The 22,812-nt window shown below is 34.5% G+C and overlaps 1 protein-coding gene across 7 annotated transcripts in view; it reads right to left on the bottom strand.

Moving 5' to 3' along the window:
- The window catches only part of LOC6033417, a 106,771-nt gene extending 95,734 nt beyond the window's left edge, over positions 1 to 11,037 (bottom strand). Inside the window, exons 1-2 of one of the 7 annotated variants that reach the window (XM_038256094.1) lie at positions 10,794 to 11,037; positions 1,793 to 2,324 (exon numbers count right to left, since the gene is read on the bottom strand). In XM_038256094.1, coding sequence (XP_038112022.1) covers positions 1,793 to 1,928 — 136 coding nt within the window. In that variant the 5' untranslated portion in view covers positions 1,929 to 2,324; positions 10,794 to 11,037. The other 6 variants (XM_038256096.1, XM_038256093.1, XM_038256098.1 and 3 more) reach the window with 6 other exon arrangements.
- Positions 11,038 to 22,812: the final 11,775 nt, after the last annotated feature.

The raw sequence follows: 22,812 nt of genomic DNA, 5'->3' as shown, positions 1-22,812 counted from the left end.
AAACTGTAAAACATTTTGGAACATGTCATTTTAAGGGAAATTAAATGTACTTTTCGAATCTACATTGACCCAGAAGGGTAATTTTTTCATTTAAAACAAAATAATTCAATTTAAAATTTCGTGTTTTTTCTAACTTCCCAGGGTTAGAGTGTTTCAATGAAGATTTGGCAATTGTCTATATAAAAAGCGAGATAAAAAGGCTACACCCAAAATTCAAAGTCGAGATAATCGTTCTCTCAAAATTTATTGAGGGCTCAGTGCCAAAATCGATAGAATAATGGTACCAACTCACACCATCATAACAAATGAGTTCATTCGTTAGTTGAATCAATAAATCTCAGACAAGTGTCATACATCGACTTCTGACTTCTCCTTGGTCACCAAGCTGTGGTGGCCGAGGCAGCTAAGTCATTGGATTGGTTTGTCAAAGGTCTCTGGTTCGATTCCCGTTGTCGACATTTTCGGTTTTTTGTTTGACGGATGAACTTTTTTTGCAAATGAACCTCGAGAGAGTAGTTCTATCGTCCATCTCGAGCTGTGTTCTCTGCGTCCGTGAATGGTACCACTATTATCTCGACTCGAGACCATCATTCTCTCGAACTAGCGCTGCCAGTTTTGGGTGTATTAAAGTATTTAAAAAAAAATCCTGATCAATTTGGCGTTTCGGCAAAGATGTGCCCATTCCTTAAGACTCCTCATAAAAAGTAATACTGTAAACCGGGGTGACATTGATAATCGGGGTGACTTTAATATATTGAGATTTTTCCGAAAAATGAAGAATATATTTTAAATTCTCACGGAATGGTATGGAATCATAATGACCGTGCTAGTGAGGTGTTCAAAGAACTTCAAGAAGAACTTTTTATAAAAAATTTAAAAGTTCAAAAAGTTAGTTTACTGTGTAGTTCTTTACCAACTCACACGACATCGGGAAAAGTTGCCTCGACCCCTCTTCGATTTGCGTGAAACTTTGTCCTAAGGGGTAACTTTTGTCCATCAAATCGAGCGTCTAATTTTACATAAAAGTCCCTTTGACACCATATTTCTATCTCATCACCGTTTCAGGCTGCAAATTATTGAAAAACACCTCTTTTTTCGCATGTTCAAAAATGAAAGGGGTCGTAACCATGGCTTTCTACCTAAGGTACTCGCGATTGAGTGTGTAGTAGTGCGGTTGTCAAAATCGTTATCTCTGACTCTCTCACTCCACTGACACTGACATTGTTTATGTTTTGGTTTTCTTGGCACGGTCCATTGTTCGTTTGTTATTGTTTTGGTTTTAGTGGCACGGAGCCATGCACTCACACTAATGCAAAGCAAGATCGCGAGTACCTATGATATACAGCCTTGGGTCGTAACGCCCCTCCGTCACGAGATATCAAAAAACGGACCTCGGATTCGTGATCAGGAACAAAAGTTACCCCTTAGGACAAAGTTTCACGCAAATCGAAGAGGGGTCGGGGCAACTTTTCCGATTTCGTGTGAGTTGGTGAAGAATTACCCAAGTAAGAAGTAAGGCTAAATCATCAAAGAAAGACTGTTGGTGTAAAACTGAAGCTGCTTGCAGCATCTAAAAGTCTCAAAGAAAAGTATTATGCAGAACTGCATATTTCGCCACTGTCAACGTTCCATTGACCCTTCTCGCAAACGTTCTGGAAGGGCTGTCGCAATGACTTAATGTTCCCTCACCCCCTGCACCGACTGATCCTTAGATGAATTTTGCTGTGGGCAGATATAGAGAAGAAAAAACCTCCACAGAACTTCCTTTGAATTGAATCTTGTATAAACTTACCGTTTTTCTTTCCTTCCCGATCTCGCCCCGTCTCTTTCTGGTCCAGCGAGCGCTGCAACTGATGCTGCTGCACTTTGGCACCACTATCAGATGAACTGTCAAGATTCTTCAGATCAAAACTTTTTCCTCTCGCCATGTGCCGGGAATCATCTTCGCGATTTTTCGTCACTCACACTCTCTTTCGTTTTTTTTTCCTCCACTTGAAACTTACTGCCAGCGAAGAACTTTATCATTTTTCAATTAATCACGCTGCATTTCACATCTGGCCGTTTTTTTCTCTTTCGTTTTGTACTCACTGCTATTTAAGGCTCTAGCAGAGAGTTCGTTTTTTGATGCATTCTTTGAACTGCCGGTGACTTTTTTTTTTGCGCGACTCTCTTTCTTCACTTTTGGTGTCACGTTTTTGATATTTATTCACCACTTTTGCAAGTTTTTTTTTCCTTCTACTTGACTCTTTGTCGGCGCTATCGATAGCTGAATGGATTGGTGACGAGGGAAGACACTTTATCAGAAGCGAGTTGGCGCATAAGTTCTGATAGATTACAATAATTGCTTGATCAGGGATCAAGCGATTTGTGTCTTGGTAAGTCAGGGAATAAGGTTTGATTTATTTTGCATTGGTTGGTTGAAACTTTTACATTTATCGGTCAATTTTACATTGAAGTCTCATTGACACCACATTTCTATCTTATTGCGTTTTCGAGCTAGAAATCCTTGAAAAACGTGTCCTAATAAAATGTGATGGTTTCCACACTTTTTTCGTTTTTCGGTTTCCACTAAATTTGTTTTCCAACTATTTTTGCTAGTTTTAGTTGTTAAGATTTCTAGTTTCTAAATTTTATACTTTTTGTTTAAGTTTAGCTAGTTACGATAAAAGAAATATTTTCAATTTTAATATTCATTTAGCAGTTTATGCAAAACATAATTTTCTTTTTGTAGTGTTGTTTTGCAATCACATTCCATAACTCCCCATTACTCACTCCCAATTTGAATCAGCCGTCACTATTCGCAACGAGATGATCGGTGTGACAAATGGACTGTCGGCGCGGGTCGGTCATTTGCATTTAAGATCCGTGCAAATATCGTACCTCATAAAAGCTTCGTGCACATCCCTCGCGTTTGAGTCACTTAATCGTATGAATCTATATTTGCTCTTCTTCTATTTATGGCACACACACGCACGTAACCCCCTCCCTGCTTCCCCTCCACCGACACTGCAACCACTTGTTGATATTCAAAGAACGGTTTCAGGCCGGCGGTGGCCGGTTCACATGTCGTGAATTTATAATTGATTTTCGACGAAATCTCTGTTCGGTCACACAAACTAGCGCGATTGAAGTGCCTTCCAACACGACTTACTGAATGGCGATTTTAGGTTCCGCCGGTTGCAATTCGTTCTGGTGGAGCAGTCGCTTTGTGTATGAAGTAGTATTAGCTACTAAATGTGTCTAGTGTTTGCCCAAATTAGTCATCCCTTTGGCTAAAACGGCTGCTACTTAAGGGGTAGGCCGTAACGAATTGCGTGTAGTAATACACCGAAACTACTTTTTTAAGTGCAATAATTTTTTGTTGTTTTCTTCTTCTGTAGAGCAAAAACAAATTGACAGAATAATAAAGGGCCTACGCAAAAAAAAGAACAACATTTTTCTGTACAATTTGGAAAAAAAAATCAACGATCTAATTTCGCCGTTTTCGTGCTATCTTGTCGCACGTCGCTTTTTGACGTTCCGAAAAAATGCGTTTCAATGTTTGACCTTGAATAAAAAACATAAACAATAACAAACATGTTTTGTTTGGTTGATCATTCTGCTGAAGATGGGTTGAATTTTGTTGCCAGAATCCTGAGTTATAATTCGACGTCGTCGTGCTATCTTGTCGCACCCGCCATTTTGACGTTCCGAGAAAAACGCGTTTTAATGTTTGACCTTGAATATTCAAAAACGAGAGTACGCAATGTAAACAATAACAAACACGTTTTGTTTGGCTCACCATTCTGTGCATTGTCCTAAAGTTTGGTTGAAGTTGGTTGCTGGAGTCCCGAGTTATAATTACAAATGTTTACGGTAGTCTAGCTTGTACGTGCGACAAACGCATCCTGACTTTCCTGGCCTGAAATCCCTTTGGCCTTTTGTCGCACTTACATCAATTTTCATGGAGTGACAAGATAGCATGACAAGATTGAAACTTTTTTCATATGTAAAGTGACAAAAATGCACGGAGTTTTTTCGGTTTTTGTTGAATATCTCAGGATTGAAATCGAATTTTGGGGATCTGTGAAGGTCAAAAGGTGAGGCATTGTGAGCTGCACAAAATGGCGTTCTTAACTCAATTTGGCCCAAAATGCACGTACGACAAGTTAGCAAGATGGCGACGAATTGAACATGTTTACACTACTCGGACATTAACGTGTGTCAAACGCGTTCTTTTCTGAAATCCCTTTGGCCAGTTGACGCACTTGCAGCAATTTTCAGGGTGTGTCAAAATAGCACGACTAGAATGGAACGTCTCTCATATGAAAAATAACAGCAATGCACGATTGAAATCGAATTTTGGGGATCTGTGAAAGCCCAAAGGTGAAGCATTGAGAACTGCACAAAATTGCGTTCTTAACTCAATTTCGCCCAAAATGCACGTGAGCAATCCTCTACCAAAACCGGAAATGGATTTTATTTGTATTTTTTTATTTGGCTCAAACTTTGTGGGGGCCTTTCCTATGACCAAAGAAGCCATTTTGCATCATTAGTTTGTCCATATAAATTTCCATACAAATTTGGCAGCTGTTCATACAAAAATGGTACGTAAATATTCGAAAATCTGTAACTTTTGAAGGAATTTTTTGATCAATTTGGTGTCTTCGGCAAAGTTGTAGGTATTGTTAAGGACTATTTAGAAAAAAATAGGTACACGGAAAAAAAAATTTCCCGATTTTTTTATTAACTTTTTTTTCACAAAACTCAAATTCCCAAAATACGTATTTTTTGATTTTCGAGATTTTTTGATATGTTTTAGGGGACAAAAATCCGCAACTTTTGAGCTATAGAGAAACATGGTCAAAATCTGCCGCCGAGTTATGATTTTGAAAAACTGGTGATTTTGGAAAAATCGAAATTTCATACATAAAATTTTTGACCTCATTTTTATGCAAAATTGAATTTGCAATCGAAAAGTACTTTACAGATTTTTGATAAAGGGCTCCGTTTTCAAGATATAGCCACCGAAAGTTTGATTTCAGCGAAATATTTGCAGTTTTCGATTTTTAAAAATAGTCACAATGAGTGACCATTTCTAAAAATATTTTTTTGAAAAGTTCAGAAAATTTGCTATAAAATTGTCTAAGAGACATTGAAGATTGGACCTCTGGTTGCTGAGATACAGCGGCTTAAAGAAAAAGAAACACGAAAATTGAAGTTTTCTAAGTCTCACCCAAACAGCCCACCATTTTCTAATGACGATATCTCAGCAATTAATGGTCCGATTTTCAATGTTAATAGATGAAACATTCGTGAAATTTTCCGATCTTTTCGAAAAAAATATTTTGAATATTTTTAAATCATGACTAACATTTTTAATGGGCATAATATTCAAAGTTTGGCCCTTTTAAAATGTTAGTCTTAATTTAATTTTTTTCAAAATATTTTTTTCGAAAGGATCGGAAAATTTCACGAATGTTTCATGTATTAACATTGAAAATCGGACCATTAATTGCTGAGATATCGTCATTAGAAAATGGTGGGCTGTTTGGGTGAGACTTAGAAAACTTCAATTTTCGTGTTTCTTTTTCTTCAAGCCGCTGTATCTCAGCAACCAGAGGTCCAATCTTCAATGTCTCTTAGACAATTTTATTGCAAATTTTCTGAACTTTTCAAAAAAAAAATATTTTTAGAAATGGTCACTCATGGTCACTATTTTTAAAAATTGAAAAACTGCAAATATTTCGCTAAAATCAAACTTTCGGTGGCTATATCTTGAAAACGGAGCCCTTTATCAAAAAATCTGTAAAGTACTTTTCGATTGCAAATTCAATTTTGCATTAAAAAATGAGGTCAAAAAAAATTATGTGTGAAATTTAGTTTTTTTCCAAAAATCACCAGTTTTTCAAAAAATCATAACTCGGCGGCAGATTTTTTGACCATGTTTCTCTATAGCTCAAAAGTTGCGGATTTTTGTTCCCTATAACATATCAAAAAATCTCGAAAATCAAAAAATACGTATTTTGGGAATTTGAGTTTTTGTGAAAAAAAAGTTAATAAAAAAATCGGGAATTTTTTTTTTCCGTGTACCTATTTTTTTCTCAATAGTCCACAAAAATAACTACAACTTTGCCGAAGACACCAAATTGATCAAAAAATTCCTTCAAAAGTTACAGATTTTCGAATATTTACGTACCATTTTTGTATGAACAGCTGCCAAATTTGTATGGAAATTTATATGGACAAACTAATGATGCAAAATGGCTTTTTTGGTCATAGGGAAGGCCCCCACAAAGTTTGAGCCAAATCAAAAAATACAAAAAATAAAAATGGTCGAAATCGGCCGGTTTTGTAGAGAATTGCTCACGTGCGATAATTATAATTTATTACGACAATGACTACTGCATTCCTGAATGATACTTTTTAAATCCCTATAAAATGTAAATAGGGCTTAAAATTTATGTTTGGTTTTGGGCTGGAAAATAACCGTTTTTAAATACTTTTTTCAAATTAGTACATGTTTTAGCATTTAAACCATTTTTTGTAATACAGTCCAGACTCGATTATCCGAAGCCTCGACTATTCGAAGTTTCAACTATCCGAAGTACGATTATTTGAAGTTTTGTTTGGACAATAGAACCACACATATTTTTTATCGTTTTTTTTATTTTCTTGCGTTTAACATCAAATTTGAACTTTGCGACCCCATTTCAATCTGAATTTAATAGTTGATTGCCTATAGCAATTAACTTTTTTTTTATTTCACAACAATCAAAAAGTTTTTCCTGTGATTCGATTATCCCAAGATTTGATTATCCGAAGTGATTTTTTTTTCAAGAAGTTCGGATGTTCGGGTCTTGTCAGTACCAAACAAAATTGATGAAATTTTAATATATTTTTCAAATATAATTGAAGCATCTTGATATTTATAATTTTCAAAAAAAAAGTTTTTGGCTTTAAAAAATAGTTTTGTTGAAAATTTTTGATTTGAAAATCTCTTTGGGAGTCTTTGAAACTCATCTTGCGGTTTTTTTTACAAATTTCTGCCTGTTTTCAGATCGTCCATTGGTAATATTGCTTTCAATGTAGTATCCGAAATACTCTTAATTTAATGTTTATTAGAGTGTAACAAAAATGATTTTTTGGCGGGCATTCAGGGGTTTGTTCCAGTGGGCATATTGAGCCCAAATCCCAAATATGAGCTTGATTGAACGTAACAGGAGCTGGCGCTCCGCCCTTCAATTTTAAATGGGATTTAACCCGTAAAAAAGATTTTTTCAAAAATGTAAATTTTTGAGGCATTTTGGTCACTGAAGCGTTTACCAAAAACATCACTGGCATGTAGGCCAGATCCTTGCGCATCTTTTGGTATATATAACATTGAAGTTTGGAGCACCCTGGAGCTCGGTACAGACCTTCAAAGTTTGGCATTTTTTCGAAAAACCTGCCCCGGCAAAAAAGATATGCGTCGCGTCTCGCGACGCTCGAGACGCCATTTGATTTTGCTGGGATCGATTTTTCGAAAAAATGCCAAACTTTGAAGGTCTGTACCGAGCTCCAGGGTGCTCCAAACTTCAATGTTATATATACCAAAAGATGCGCAAGGATCTGGCCTACATACCAGTGATGTTTTTGGTAAACGCTTCAGTGGCCAAAATGCCTCAAAAATTTACATTTTTGAAAAAATCTTTTTTTACGGGTTAAATCCTATTTAAAATTGAAGGGCGGAGCGCCAGCTCCTGTTACGTCCAATCAAGCTCATATTTGGGATTTGGGCTCAGTATGCCCACCGGAACAAACCCCTGAATGCCCGCCAAAAAGTCATTTTTGTTACATCCTAATATTTATACTACTTTTATTTAATTTTAATACAATTTATATATATGTTTAAATCAGGTAAATAAAAAGTTCCTAAATTGATCAATATTTATTACAATAAATGACAAACACACACACACAATGACAAACGCACAGACAATCACATACACACACAATGACAAATACTTACCATGCTAAACACATACTTTGAAAAAACTCTGAAAAATATTTGCAACGGCCTAACTTAGTACTATGCACATTTTGTGATGAAACATGTAAACAATTTTTAGTTTGACAGAAACCTAGTAGTCATTTTTGTTCTGGAACTCATGCCGAAAATTTGCTACAAAAAGCTCATGAAAAGATGATTTCTATAAACAGTTCTAAAAAGTTTGTACACCTTTCGAAAAATTAACATAAATAAAGTTATTTGTTGACAAATCATCATAAATCCAGTCTCCCAACTCCAAATAGGCATCTTCGACTGATTATAAAATAATTTGGATTGAATATAGAGTTTACTAACTACTTAGTATATAAGTTTATATAACTCTGGAAATTCTATATAAAACTTATCTAAACTTAATTTTGCAAACTTTTAATTTAACTAAATGTCAATATATTAGAATTGCTAAAGAAACATTTTGAAGTGGGTATAACACCGTTTGGGGGTCTTTGTATCGCTAGATTAGATTTTTCGTTGGAATTTCGTACCAACACGGAATTACGTCGTCGGAAAATCCGCCTGCATCCGAACCGGTCCACAATTCACAAGTCAACCTATGTGGCATCAGAAAGGGCATAAAATTTCCGATCTTTTGATACCCATAAATCCAGTTTTTCTAAAAAACCCACGTTTTTAAATACTTTAGGTAAAACCGTTGTTATGGTTTCGTTTGAGCAACCTGACAAAAATGTATGGACCTTCGTAATTTTTGTTCTCGTGGATCAAACTTACTTACTTTCAAACAAATTTTTTTAGTTGATTTGAACTAATGTAAATTTTCAAAATAAATGTAACTTTTCAACACTAATGTAAATTTCCAATGAATTTAATGTTAATTTCCAATGAACCTAATGTTAATATACATCATGTATCATGATACCTTTTGGTACATGATAAATAATGTAAATTTACAAGAATATTTTTTTCTGTGTATGTGAATACTTTTTTACATACTTTAGATTTTTTTTTACTGTTCTTAGAGTGAAATTGATCAAAGAATTTGATAATGCAGTCTGTTTTCCTATTTAAACTAATTTCCATTGAGAAAACCATGACACTTAGAGAGTATTTAAATAATCATCATCAATGTTTCCATAATAGCAAGTAACTTTTTTTTTTATAAACCTTTCGAAATTTATTGAAAACTGCTTTTTGATTTACTTTGAACATTTCTCTACCACTCGTTTGTATTAAATAAGTTTTGTCTTCCTCACTTTACTGAGAAAAGGCTATAAAATTACTCGGAAAATGAACTGCTTAATTTGACCTCCCAGACTCATCTTCATGTATGCATATCGACTCAGAATCAAATTCTGAGCAAATGTCTGTTTCTGTGTAGGGATGTTGGTCTGTGCATCGAAAAATATGCACTCGATTATCTCAGCACTGGCTGAACCGATTTAGACCATTCTGGCCTCATTCGATTCCCCTTAGGGTCCCATAAGCCCCATTGAAAATTATGAAGTTTACTAAAGTACTTCAAAAGTTATGATAAAGAAAGATTTTGATTAAGGTCCGGATGATTGTAAAAAGGGTGTTTTTTGTAAGGAACCCCGTCACCCTATCAAAAGTTATATGCACTTAAGCGTAATTTATACACTTTTCAAAAGCCGGATCTCAGATATTTTGATTAAAACGTTCTTTCATATCTGTCATGCGACCCATTGTTGGATGGGTAATTAAAAGCCCTTTTTAACGAGTCCAAAACATTGAAGATCTGACAAACCTTTCAGAAGTTATAAGCACTTAAGTGCTATTTATACACTTTTTAGAGGCCGGATCTCAGATATGTTGATAAAATATTGTCTGGATCTTGCCGTTGGGTCAGTAATAAGGGAAATTATTGATTCTGACTGAATGAATTCACTATATTAATGTGAGGAAGGCACCAACCAACAAAAGGTGGATTGAGGAAGGTTTTTTTTTTTCATTTTGCAATGTAATCTGCAATGTCACTCCGGTTTATGGTTTGCAAAACCTAATTAATCTAGCTTCACTGATAAACATGCTAAGATTTTGTTTAATAGCGGACAAACCATTCACTTTCCTAAAGAACGTATCATTAATTTTCGTGGAACCTAAATTTTCAAATAATTTGTAAGCCAGAAGAGGACAAATCACTTCGTTTCTTCAGGAAATTTAGAAATTCTTGTGTTTAATGCTTGTTAAAGTTTAAAACGGTTAATAAGTATTTATGGCTTTATCAAAAAGGATTAATGAATTAAAAAATTAATTGCTTCAAGAGTTGTTGTCAATATTGAGTTCTATGTGTTTTATGTGTTATTTTATTTTAAGTTAATTTATTTTTACAATCACTTTTTCACAAATTTGTGATGAAATATGTAGCATGTAACAAAAAAGTAATTTAGCACTTTTTTAAAAAAAAAAAAAAGATAATCACATTGAAGAGTTTAACTAGCACAAAACACTTCCCCTGTTACTATTTTTATCGTCGCGTGTATGTGACGGTTAAGCACGAGCGTGCCACTTTAAGCGACCGCGCACGCGTTCCCGTATTCTTATCACTGGCGATTCTTGATGTGCACACCTTTGCTTATAGCACTACTGCCGTTGCCTTGCCATTGTTTCAATGGAATTTAATGGCAGTTCCGGAGCCACCAGCAGCAGCTGCCTCGTAATGATATGCACATTCAAGTTTACAATTTTCTTCATGGAACTGGAACAAATTGTTTTTTTCCCCTTGCAATTCTTCAAATTGCTGTCTGGAACCTCAAAACACATCCTCAGATCTGAAACTGTCTCATACTCAACAAGAATACACTTTACAAATCTTCGATTTGTTTAGTTGACCGACGACCTGGGTGAAGGCGCGCGAAGAAAGTCACGTTGCAAACGATATGTTTTGACGACGACGACGGCGATGGGTGACACACGACGAACGAACGTACTCCGTAAACACCGCGCGCGATCTGCTGACGGAGTGCCGACTTGCCGGGAAAGCAACAGCGCAGAGCCGAGAGCAGGTGAGCCCCCCCGAACGGATCGACCGGCAATCGAGTACTAATCGCGTACTTGGTTTTGCGCGCGAGAAGCCTTGCACACTTGCTGCGGCAACTCGACAAACCGTACACCGCGGTCGATACATGTGAGACTGTAAAGACAGGGTTAGCAGTGGTGGTATTTTAAATTTTTTGAAAATATGATTTTTTTAAATCAAAAAAATTTGGTAGGTTTTATTTTTTTCAAGCAGAAGTAATTTTTTTAAATAATTTACACAGTTTGTTTTCTTTATTTTTTTACAGTATGTAGGATCATCGCAAATAGTTGCACTACTTATTCAATGTTTGCTTAAAATGGTTAAATATGCGGCCTTGTCTGGAATATATGAAAAATTACTGCAAACTCATTTTTACTTAACCCTCTACTGCCCAATTTTTTTTTCGAAAATACTTATTTTGCCCGTGTTTAGGAGGTCATTTTGAGCAACTTTTGTTCTACGAAAAACTTTACTTCTCTTGTTTTATGTTTTTCTTGTTTCATTTTTAGTATTTTAATTTGCATTTATCTTGTTTAGTTTATGTTTGTTTTTGGTAGTTTTTGGCCTACTGTACCACCTAATATAATTACATTTCGACTATCTAATTTTTTCATGTTTTTACAGTCACTTTTTAAATTTTTTGCATGTTTTTCACATTTTCTGCTATAGAATCTATGATGGTCATCATTTAAATTGCAAAAAAATGCGTAGAGGCATAGTCTGGGACACTACAAAAATTACTGCATACTTCTTTTTACCGAAAATATTGGAAATGTTAGTAAAAAACAAAGCCAAAGTTGACCCCTAAAAAAATGACATTTTAAAAACATTGGCAAAGTGACATAAAGCAAGTTAAACTTCCAACCCTTAAATTTTCTAAAATTTCAAGAGTTCTTTTTTCGAATGCTTTTAAGAGATCAAAAATCGGTTGGAAAATTGATTTTTGGCGATTTTTTAGATCGAAGCCCGTCTAAAGGCGGGGTTAGGTTGTAGAGGGTTAACGGTGCACATCAATCAGAGCTTTTGCACCAAAATTTTTGTAACAGATATTTTAGTGTTTTCAAAACTAAGGGATCTATCGATATATATTTTTTTGTTAATTCTCCAAAGTATTGTCTACTACGCAGTTTATAACAAAATTTACCAATTTTTACAATAAGATTTTTGCAGAATTGGGTTCGTAAGTTTGTCAATTTTGGGATTAGAAGACAACAAATTCCTTGGTTGCAGTGCACTTTTAAAATGCAGGAAATATTTTTAAAATCAAAGTCGAAATGGACCCCTATAAATTACATTTTTAAAATCATTGGCAAAGATTCACTAAACAAGCCAAACTTCCAAACCTATCTTTTTTTTAATTTTTTGTGGGATCCTCTTTCGAATGCTTTTACGATTTCAAGGTTAGTTGGTGCCTTCCTTACATTTATTTATTACATTTATTAGGTTGAAAAAATATTACTTACATTAAAACGTGTGTTTAATTTTTAAATAAAAAAGCAATTTACATCAAAATCTTGAAAATAAATTGATTTTGTTGTACGAAAGGCGATTAATTTAAAATACATTTCTTCGTCACGGCGTTAACGTTACATAGTCAAATCAATGAAAACTAGAGATATTGCCTGTATATTGATGTTATGATGGTTTGGAAACCTATAAAATGCTGGCAGTAGCTGAGAGAGTGGTGTAACTGATTACATTAAGTTTTCATAGGGAATTTTGAAAATTCGCCATTTTTGTTTTACTAAAATGGCAGTATCTTGGCACTGATGTGACAAAAACTAATTGTTTAAAATTCAAAACTGTTTAGATAATTGGTTTTGGCGTGATTTTTTTAGAAGGATTTTTGAGGGAAATTCATAAAAATTTCAGGCGAAAAATATCATTTTTACAACTTTAACATGCTGCCAATGAAAAATGACGACTTCCTGGATCAATATGTATAAGGCTTTCTAGGCCCAGTGAAAAAAATATAATTTAACCCAAAAATGACGAACTTCTCGTCACAGTGTCCTGATGCAAACAATGATCGAGCTCGAGCTGTCACAGCCCTGCGAAGTATGTTGGCTGACATATCGGGCGGTCAGTCAAAAAAAAACAGCTAGAAGTCGCCTGACAAAAAACTTTTGCTAGAAAGAGATAGGAAACCTGATGCAAACAATCGTCCAGCTGTAATGTAAACATACTTTGAATGTATTGGTAAATTTCTGACTAGAAAGCCTTATACAGAACATTATTGGTGGAACTCCTAACTATAATTTAAAGTGAAATGCGGGGCAATTTGAACGCATTTTTAAAATATTAGAACAAAATATGATATTTTTTTAAAAATAAAAACAGACAATTTTTCAGTAAATCGCAAATTGCGAGTTCTAAACGATTTTTGGGATTTTTCGTTGTATGAATACATTTTCCCTGAGGCAAAAACCTATCGAAATCCGGATGAGCCCGGCCACACTAATGGTCATGATTTATTCCGGTTTAAGAAAAGCACATACATAGCAATAAGGCTTTCTATGCCCAGTGAAAAAAATATAATTTAACCCAAAAATGACGAACTTCTCGTCACAGTGTCCTGATGCAAACAATGATCGAGCTCGAGCTGTCACAGCCCTGCGAAGTATATTGGCTGTCATATCGGGCGGTCAGCCCAAAAAAACCAGCTAGAAGTCGCCTGACAAAAAACTTTTGCTAGAAAGAGATAGGAAACCTGTTGCAAACAATCGTCCAGCTGTAATGTAAACATACTTTGAATGTATTGATAAATTTCTGACTAGGAAGCCTAATAACATAGTTGAATAGAATATAATTTTTCAGTTGCTTTATCAAAAAAAAAAAAAAAAATCTGTTGTTTTTGGTAAATTCCGTAGTAACAGTTTTATAGAGCACATCTGCGTTTGTAAACAAGCAGTCTATCCCCCTCTTACTTGACGTGAACTGTCACTTGAGCAAAAGGGATAGACTGCTTGTTTACAAATGCAGATTCACCCTATTGAACTGTTACTACGGAATTTCTTTTCGCCGTTTCGTCATTCGAGAATAACAGGGAAGTAAGAAGTACCCATCACGACAGAGTAGCAAAGACTGTGTGCTTTTTATTATAAAATATGTAAATGCAGTACTGCGTACTTCAATTCAGTTTTTGTACGTCTTTGGAAATATACTCTGTTTTGTTTTACCTGATTATTCAGAATATTGCTCAAGGAACTTAATTGGGAGGATGATTTGTGACGACTTTTTTGTAACATTTTGCTTTACTAAGTCCTTTCAATAGCTCTATGTATCGGACGGCTCGAAGTTGATAAATGTGTGCAGTTCATTATTCAATGTCTGTTTTTCCCGACAACTGGCAACAGGTTCGTCAAAGACTTCACATACTCCGCATGAATAAATGTCTTGAAAACACACACTAGCAAATAACCGCAGCTGGAGACATCGCCACTTCATAATCGATGTCATATTTGCGATAGTAAGCCGGAGATTTTGTAGTTGGTTTGTTTTGATCGTTTTGATTCAGACTTTCTTTAGTGCGTCAAAAGATTATCTCGTTTTGCATGTGTGAGAGTGTTCGTGTAACATTACTAGAGCCGGTAAAACCCTACCATTTGTGTGGCCAACAGACTAAACTTTACTGCGGTTTGTTTATTCGAGGATCAGCTTTCAGCGAGAATGGCGGTTTATGGCGAAAATTGATATTACTATGAGGGAATGTGCTGATTGATTTACGTGGTTTAATTATTTACAGTGTTATTGTGTACGGTGCACGGAGGTTTACATTATTCTATTTTCACGACTAGGTTTAACAACATGCACTTAAAAAACGTCTACTTTTGTTGTAAAATGAGAGTATACGCAGGATTTTTAGAGTTAATAAAGATAAATGTTCATTTAGTCTCTCTTTGTTCCCAAGTCTCTCCAAAAAGATCATTTTCGTGTCCTGTTGTTGTGTCTTTTTGCATGCATCAGACTTTATCAACGCTTCTTTAAGTAAACGAAGATGTTTTTTTTTGTAATTCATTCAACAATTTTACTCAGTTTTTTTTATATAATGACCAAGTTTGAGCATGGAAACTGACTGCATTCATGCGTACACGTACACGTGTTTGCCCGATTATGCTGTGGACTGTTCTTTCACAGTCTCGTTGCATACTTTCTGGAGTATTTGAGCACACCTTCTTTAGTTGCAACTTCTAATTTGAGATGTTTTGAGTTTTTTTTTAAATTATATGCAAAGGTTTTTTTTTTGAAGGTTTGAATTTTCAAATTTCAGTAATTTTTTAGCAATTAAAAAACAGTACAAAAACATTTTTCTTTATACTTACCTTTAAAAACGTTAAATTTTACTTTTAGGAATGTCATCAAAATAATGTTCTCAAACGCTTAAACTTGAATTGAATTTTTATTTCGAAAATAATTTTAGTACATAAATCAGTTTCATTCTTCCAGTTGTTTTTTTTGTGTGTATTTGTGTCACGTTTGCCTTTTTCGCGTGTGTGAGTGTGTTCTGTATGTGTTTTTTTATGTTTGAGTTTTGAAAAAAAGTGGTTGTACTTTAAGATTATTATTATTTTCTGTTTTCTGTTCACTTGTGAGTTTTTGTTTTTGTGTGTGACTGTGCTTTTTGTTGTTGTTTTGAAAAACTGAAAGGAAATTAGTTTAGGCTGCACAATGATTGATCAGTATTTTATTTTTTAATTCACTTTCTAGTGTTATTTTTTTGTCACATATTTTTTTGTTCAATATATTTAAAAAAATGGAACATATGTATAATTTGTAATATTTTTTATTTTCATTTTTTTTTTGTTTCGGTTTCTCGAAAACACTAGCTTGTTTTTCTTATGATAATTTAGATACTTTCTCATGTGTTCATTTAAATTTTATTTTATATTTTATATTAATCACTTAATCAAAGAATTGCTACACAACTAATCATAGGTTTTTCCTTAAGTTTCTTTAATAATAAAAGTGATGTTTTTTATTTATTTTTTATCAACAACAATTTATCGTTTAACATTATTTTATTACTTTTTTAAAAATTTAATGTTTTCCTTTACCTTTTTCGCGCATCCAATAATCCAGCCTGCTGCGCTCAATTTCATTGGAGTCCGAATTTTATCTCTTTGTTTTCTTCTTCCTTCCGATGTCAGGGGGTCCCGGTTGGGGTCCCGGCTTGCGGAACCAAATCCACCCCCCATGCGCACTCCAACCGGGGTCCCCCACCACCGGAAGTTTTCCGTCGTGGGTCACTTTTGATTACTTTTGATTTCCATCTCTTACATGCGAATATCCCTTTTTATTCTCTTTTTCTTCTTGCTGCACAACACGTGCGCTCGCACCCCCCTAATTCCATAGACTTGATCTAGTACGTTAAAATTTTCTTTAGAACTATCACAGACGCAGTGATGAATTTTACGCACACACACGCGTGGGTCACGCACGCACAACTACAAGCGCGGACGCGTGTTTGTTTGTGAGAGCGAGCGCGCGCACGCGCTTGTGGCTGTGCTTGTTTGTGTATTCTGATCCACTTTTGCATGGGTTCCTACGTTTTCTTTTTGTTTTTCTTTTGTTGTTTTTGCTGTGTTCGAGTCTTTTTGCAATTTTTGCTATGATTTTTAACTGTTCCATGTTTTTGTTTGTGTGTGTTTTTTTTCTCTTTTGTTTTGTTCGCTGTTTGCTTTTTCTTGTTTTTGGTTGCTGCTTTACCAGTTGTTTATGTTGTTTTGTTTTTCTTCTGCGGGAAAGTTTTGCTGTACTAGAGCAATGCTATTCTACTGCTTTCATCCTCAAGGTCACTGATTTTTTTTATTTTACTTTAATTTTACTTTTTCGTTAATGTTCACTACTAAGAGGACTGCACTTTGAGAGAGTTCGGGTCGTCTATTCGGTTACTGCTCAAGGTTTTCACTACGTTCACGTCCGAGTCCTCCTGCGAGGGGGGAAGGTTTTTGTTTTTTTTTTCACTAGTGAATAAGTAAACTGAAATACTTTCTGTGTGTTTGTGTCTGTGTGGTTGATTTTGTTTTTGTTTTTCATATGTGGTTTATTATCAATAATGATAATATTGATTTATTCATACAATGTTGTTAAAGTAATTGTTTGAGTAAAGTTTTTAATAATATTATATTACTAAAAATCTTACAGATTATTCATATTAAGTTATTTTTGTTTTCCTTTTCTTTACTTCAATTAGAATATTTGTTTTGTTTCACCTTTTTTTCCCCCGATGCTAATATACTTTTTACAAATAATATAATCTTGCTGTGTGTTGTTCTCTAGTTTGGATTTCACAAAAGTCGTGTTGGGGGGGAGGGGAGGCTTCACATCGCTGTGAGTAAGAAAGGGATCAATCCACCTATGGTTTTATTTATTGTTTAGTTCTTTCTTTCATGTAAGTTATTTCTGTTCTTCGTTTTTTTTTCTTTTGCTAAGGACTTGCAGGTTGTGTGCGGTGTTTTTCCTCGTCGAAGAGCGGGTTTTAAGGTTTGCTTCTGCAGCCGTGGTTTTACGAATGTTGTGTGTTTTTGGGAGCAAAAATTCTTCACAAAATGTACATATTTATTGTTGTTTTGCTGTGTGTTTGTCTTTTTGTTAAATTTTCACATTTTTATCGAATCCAGAATAGGCTGTCCGATTTTCTCTATTTTCGGTACGGTTCTGCGGTGTTCAATTTTCATTAGTTTTTTCAGGAACATATTTTGTTTTATTTTTTGAGACTTTTTCGTTCAGAATTCCGTTTTCACACAACCTAGAATGTACTTCAAAGCAACAACAATTTCAATGTTTGATAGAAATGAGTATACACATATTACAAAAATATTTGCATTAGAAGTATTTTTTTTGCACAGAAAAAAAGTTCAAAAGCATGAAGAAGTCATACATCCACAAATTAAGCAAAACTAAAAAAATCTGTTCAGAAAAAACTGAGTATTCTGCTCTGACGAACGGTCGTAAATACTGTTTAGTACAAATCTGCATAAAACGAAACTAATCAAACCAATATCTATCACATGTAACAATAAGCAAAGAATGGCGATGTTTTGATGTGGGTTGGGTGTTGACTAGACACAAAAATTAAACGTGTTACGAGCTGCCACCGTCGAAAAAGTAGTCCTTTTGAGAGAGTTTTATTCGATTTCTTTTTTGCGAGACCAATTAACAGGAACTAAGGTGTGTTTATGAGTGTGTGTACTAAAATTTCATGTGGTTTTCCGGAGAATTTTCCAATAATTTTTCGAGTGTATTTATTATCCGTTTACTTTTTATGCTTAATATATCACAGTATTTGCTGTTTTATCATTCGAAATAAAGTTCTGGTTTGGAAGTACTAAAATAAGAGTTTGTAAACAATACTAAGGGGATAACAACGTCAGTGGAAACAAAAATAACAATATTTCTGTATGTGGAATTGTTTCAAGTAAGTTGAAAGAAAACAAAAACACATCGAACAGAAACTGACTTTCTATACGAATTAATATGTGATTTCATCACAGACAAACACATCATTTGTAGTTTGAAATTACCGTTATTTTCTAAACGATAAAATCGACTAAAATGTTGTAATTTGTTTGTCCGTGACTTTTCTAAGTTTGACAACGAAAAGTCCATGATAGAATTGTTCGCATAAAGTAGATTCGATTTCAACTGGTTTTCTATTGCAACATTTTTTTCTGTTCATTCTGTAACCAATTTATTCGTTCTCTTTCGATTCATTCATCTACTGTAGTGTTTCTTTTGTATGAGTTTTATAAATCACGAAATAAAAATCAAAATTTTGTCTGTGTAATTCATGACCAACGGATGCATTTTGTTCCGATTCGTGCCAGTTCGATTCGATTTCTCCGCAGCAATTTGTGTTTCTTTTCTTTTATGTGATTCTTAGTAAAATACAATTTCAATGTGGTATTCTCAAAGTTTTTCTCGTCGGTCGGGTTTCCACTTTCATTAATTTACTCATAATATATAAATGTATCTCCTAGCTATCTAAAAAATATTTTTTTCCTCTTGTGTGGTTATTTCTGGTTTACCTTTCCACCTTTTTTATCCTTACTTTTGTTGATTTTTCGCTGACTTGTTCGACGATTCGAAACATTTCCCACAAAGCCCTCGGAAAAACAAAATCGGTACGACAGTCACGGCTTTTCAAAAACGGAACGGAAACAACGAAAAATTTCGAGACATTTCGGTACAGGACGAAGTTTGAGTAAAGGATTGTTTGTTGTTGATTTTGTGTTTTTTTAGATAAATTCTGTGATACCGGATAGTTTTGATCTTACCCATTTGTTTTCTCTTTAGAAGATATGTGATTCAAACTTTTTATTTTCATCTCTTTGAAGTATGCGAACATGATTGCGTTCACTTCTCTCACTATCAAAATCACTGGTGTTTGCTGCAGGTTCACTTTCCTAGCGTTTGTTTTTTTTCGAGAAAAAATCAAGTTTGGTGCAAAAAGGAAGATTTTCATAAAATCGTGTCCAGTTTGCGGCCTCGTGTATTTTCAGCTCAGTCTTGACAAATCATATTTGGTTCACTTTTAAGATTGTGAGTTTGTGTGTGTGTATGGTACTTTGCAGTTTATTTTGTCACTCTCTCCATTTTATTTTCTATTTTTATTCTTTTTCTAAAAATATATTCCCTTTATCCTTGAGGTACGGTTTTGGTTTCACGCTTAGATTTTTCGGGATATTTTTTTTGCAAAAGCGAAAAGCGGAGATAATTTTTTAGTACACAAAAATTGCTGGACCGCAGCGCAGGGTTGCCAGTTGACAGGTTTTGGTGGGCTTTGGGGTGAAGTGCTTACGGCAATAAAATATTTCAAAAAATACATTTACAAAAACAAGCAACTTATCGGATTCACATCCAATTGACTTAGGATTACATTGAAGTTAACGTCCTTTGAAATGTTTGTTTTTATTTAGCTGTCATATCTTCCAACGCGTTCACGCATAAATTCAAAACAAGCGCTTAGTAATGTTTGTGAGCGTCAAACTAGCACGGTTCGACTGTTTGTTTGACAGTTGCAAACAATTATCGTTTTTTTTCAGTTGAGAATGAATAAAACTTGTATCTTTGACATAATTATATAAGAAAAATGATAAAGAAAACTAATTTAACGTTGCAGAAAACAATTTTCCAAACACTTTGTCCCACCAATCCCAACCTGTCAACTTCGTTCGGAAGCATTTGGTTCATCCTGTTAAGCAAGGTTCGATTTTCGACAGGCATTCTCTCAAAAGATTTTCTGTCAAAAATACTCACACAAAAAGGGTTCTAAAAGAAAATCGCAAAATCAAAGTAGTCGTGACTGATGTGACTGATGCATTTGTGTGTGCAGTACAACCTCACTCGTTTGACAGCTTGTCAAACAAACGAGATCCAACTGTCATTGTTTTGATGGGATCCGTTCCCGCAGCGCGCAAGCAAGCCATGATCTTTCCAGTTGTTTGCCCAGTGTTGCCAGAATTCGTTCTTCTTCAATCTTCTTTTGCTGTTTTTTTGTTTATCATATGTTTGCCTTAAGTTTAGTTTTTTTTGTTTTGTTTTGAAACGATTCGTTCTTTTAGCTTTATTTTCCCTCTAATTATATTCACGTTGCGTTCGGCGTTCGAAAAACATTTAAAATGTTTGCCAACGCTGAACCCTGAAATCGTTAGTGATTCTTACCTTTGCTCGATAGATCCACTCTTCTTTCTAGGTTAGGTAACTTTACGTTCGAAGTTCCCACGTCGGATTTCAACTATAGCTTTTAAGAAAATGTACACAAAACAAACGAAACCAATCTAACAATTCGAGGCCCAAATGGAAAGTAACGGGGAGAGTGTGTGGGTTTCTTTTGGGAATAATAATTATAATAATAGTAATATAATTTACAGTAACTTCAAAAGTTTTGCAAGTGTTTTTTTCTTTCGAGAGTCACTCTTCGAAACTTTTTCACTTTATTAGGGGGTTTGATTTAGTACTTACATTTTACAGATAGTAATAGGAATACTTTTGATTTAGTGTGTGTTTTTCTTGAGTGTGTACGTGTGTGTGTATTGTGGTTTCACTCACTTGGAGGAGAACAAAATAAATCTAACATTGTGAAAACCATACAGATACAGTTGTAAGGAACAAAAATATAAACAAATAAATCTCTTAAAAACAACATAATTAATAGTACACAAAATCTAAAGATACAAATAGAGAGGTATCATCATTTTTCGTCCTTCTTCTTCTTTCGTCGAGTTTTGCTATACTTCAACCACTTTTGTTTTTTTTTCTTGATATTTAATATGAACGTATAAACTATACATTATCGTTGCTCCAATAGGACGTGATTTATCATGTTATTAGTTGAGTTTATTTTTTTAGTTTGTTTTTTTTTTCACTTCTCTCTTTTCATAACCTTTCCGCAAGAGTGTTTTCTCACCGCAACTTGTGTGAGTGTAAGTGTGTGGGTGCCATCTTGGTGTGAGTAAGTGTGTACGTGGGTATGTGACTCAGGGATGTAAATTGTGACAGAAGAAACGTGTGGTGTCAGTTTAACGTGTTGTGTTTTTGTGTGATGGTTCCAATATGAATTTTAGTACAAGTTGTAGATATTTTTGCAGGTTTTGGTAAATTAGTCAACTCTTTTGCTAAGATGTTTCATATTTCCTGTTGGAGGATGGTATTTCTTGTATATTGATTTCGTGTCCCGTTTCACCCAAACTGCTGTGGTGTTTGTGTTTGCTGGTTGAAAGATCAAATCAAAACATTGAGTGAGTTTATGTGTTCGTGTATTGTGAGGATATTAGTTAATTTGTATAGGTTGCGCATCAATACGGAATTCAGTGTTGCCTTACAAAATTTAATACCAAGTTTCGTTAATGCTCTGTTCTTTCCCGTAGAAAAAATGTTTAGTTCAGAGTTTTTGTATTGTTAAATTGGAACTTATGATAATATATATTTGACGCTTTTTCGAATTTCAGATCTCTTTTTCGTTATCTAAATTAAATACCCTAAATACAGTTAGTTAGATCTATTTTTCAGTTATTTTATGGTGTTCAGTAAATAATGAGAAATGCTCCAATATATAACGTATTCTCTACATATGAAAATATACAAAATACACAAAAATAATACAGATTTTTCTTTATAATCCCAAAATAAGTAAACAAAAAACTAAACAAATCAAACGTAACCTTGAGTCAATAGTAAGTTTATCATATTTATAATAAAATCGTGTAACACGCGTACAGTAAAAAGTAGGAAACATATCGCAGAGTCAATCTGTACACAGAATTCATTCAAAACTTGCAAATTTCGATCTATTCGAGAATTTAGGTTAGGGTTAGGTGTGACTTTTGGGACATTTAATTGTTTTTATTGTTCTTGCTTTCACGGCTCTTGTTCTGCTGTTTTTGATCAATGATTGTGTTGTATTTTGTTAAACTAACTCAAATTGGGGTTGGTTTTTTGCTGCTGCTGGATGTTGGTCACTGCTGTTGATGTGGATGTGTTTTGACTCGAAAATTTCACGGAGTTTTCACATGGTTCTTCACTATTCTGCTAGTTTTGCTGTGGCGGCCATCACGTTCGCTGGTGGCAGTACTATCGGTATGTGGTAATATTTACATTGCTTGCGCTTGCACATACCCTTTGCGTGGTCACGGCAGACCGCCACGCGCTGATCACATACTTCTACTTTATCACCTGGATTCCGAGAAAAATGGGGAGCGTTTTGGGGGAGAGAAAAGAGAAAGGAAAATCGTTAGAACATTTATATTGAAATAATACGTATGATTTCAGAAGATTTTTTTATATTTTC

Source organism: Culex quinquefasciatus, chromosome 2, assembly GCF_015732765.1.
Source record: "Culex quinquefasciatus strain JHB chromosome 2, VPISU_Cqui_1.0_pri_paternal, whole genome shotgun sequence".
Lineage (NCBI taxonomy): Eukaryota > Metazoa > Arthropoda > Insecta > Diptera > Culicidae > Culex > Culex quinquefasciatus.
This window is presented reverse-complemented; position numbering and strand designations above follow the sequence as displayed.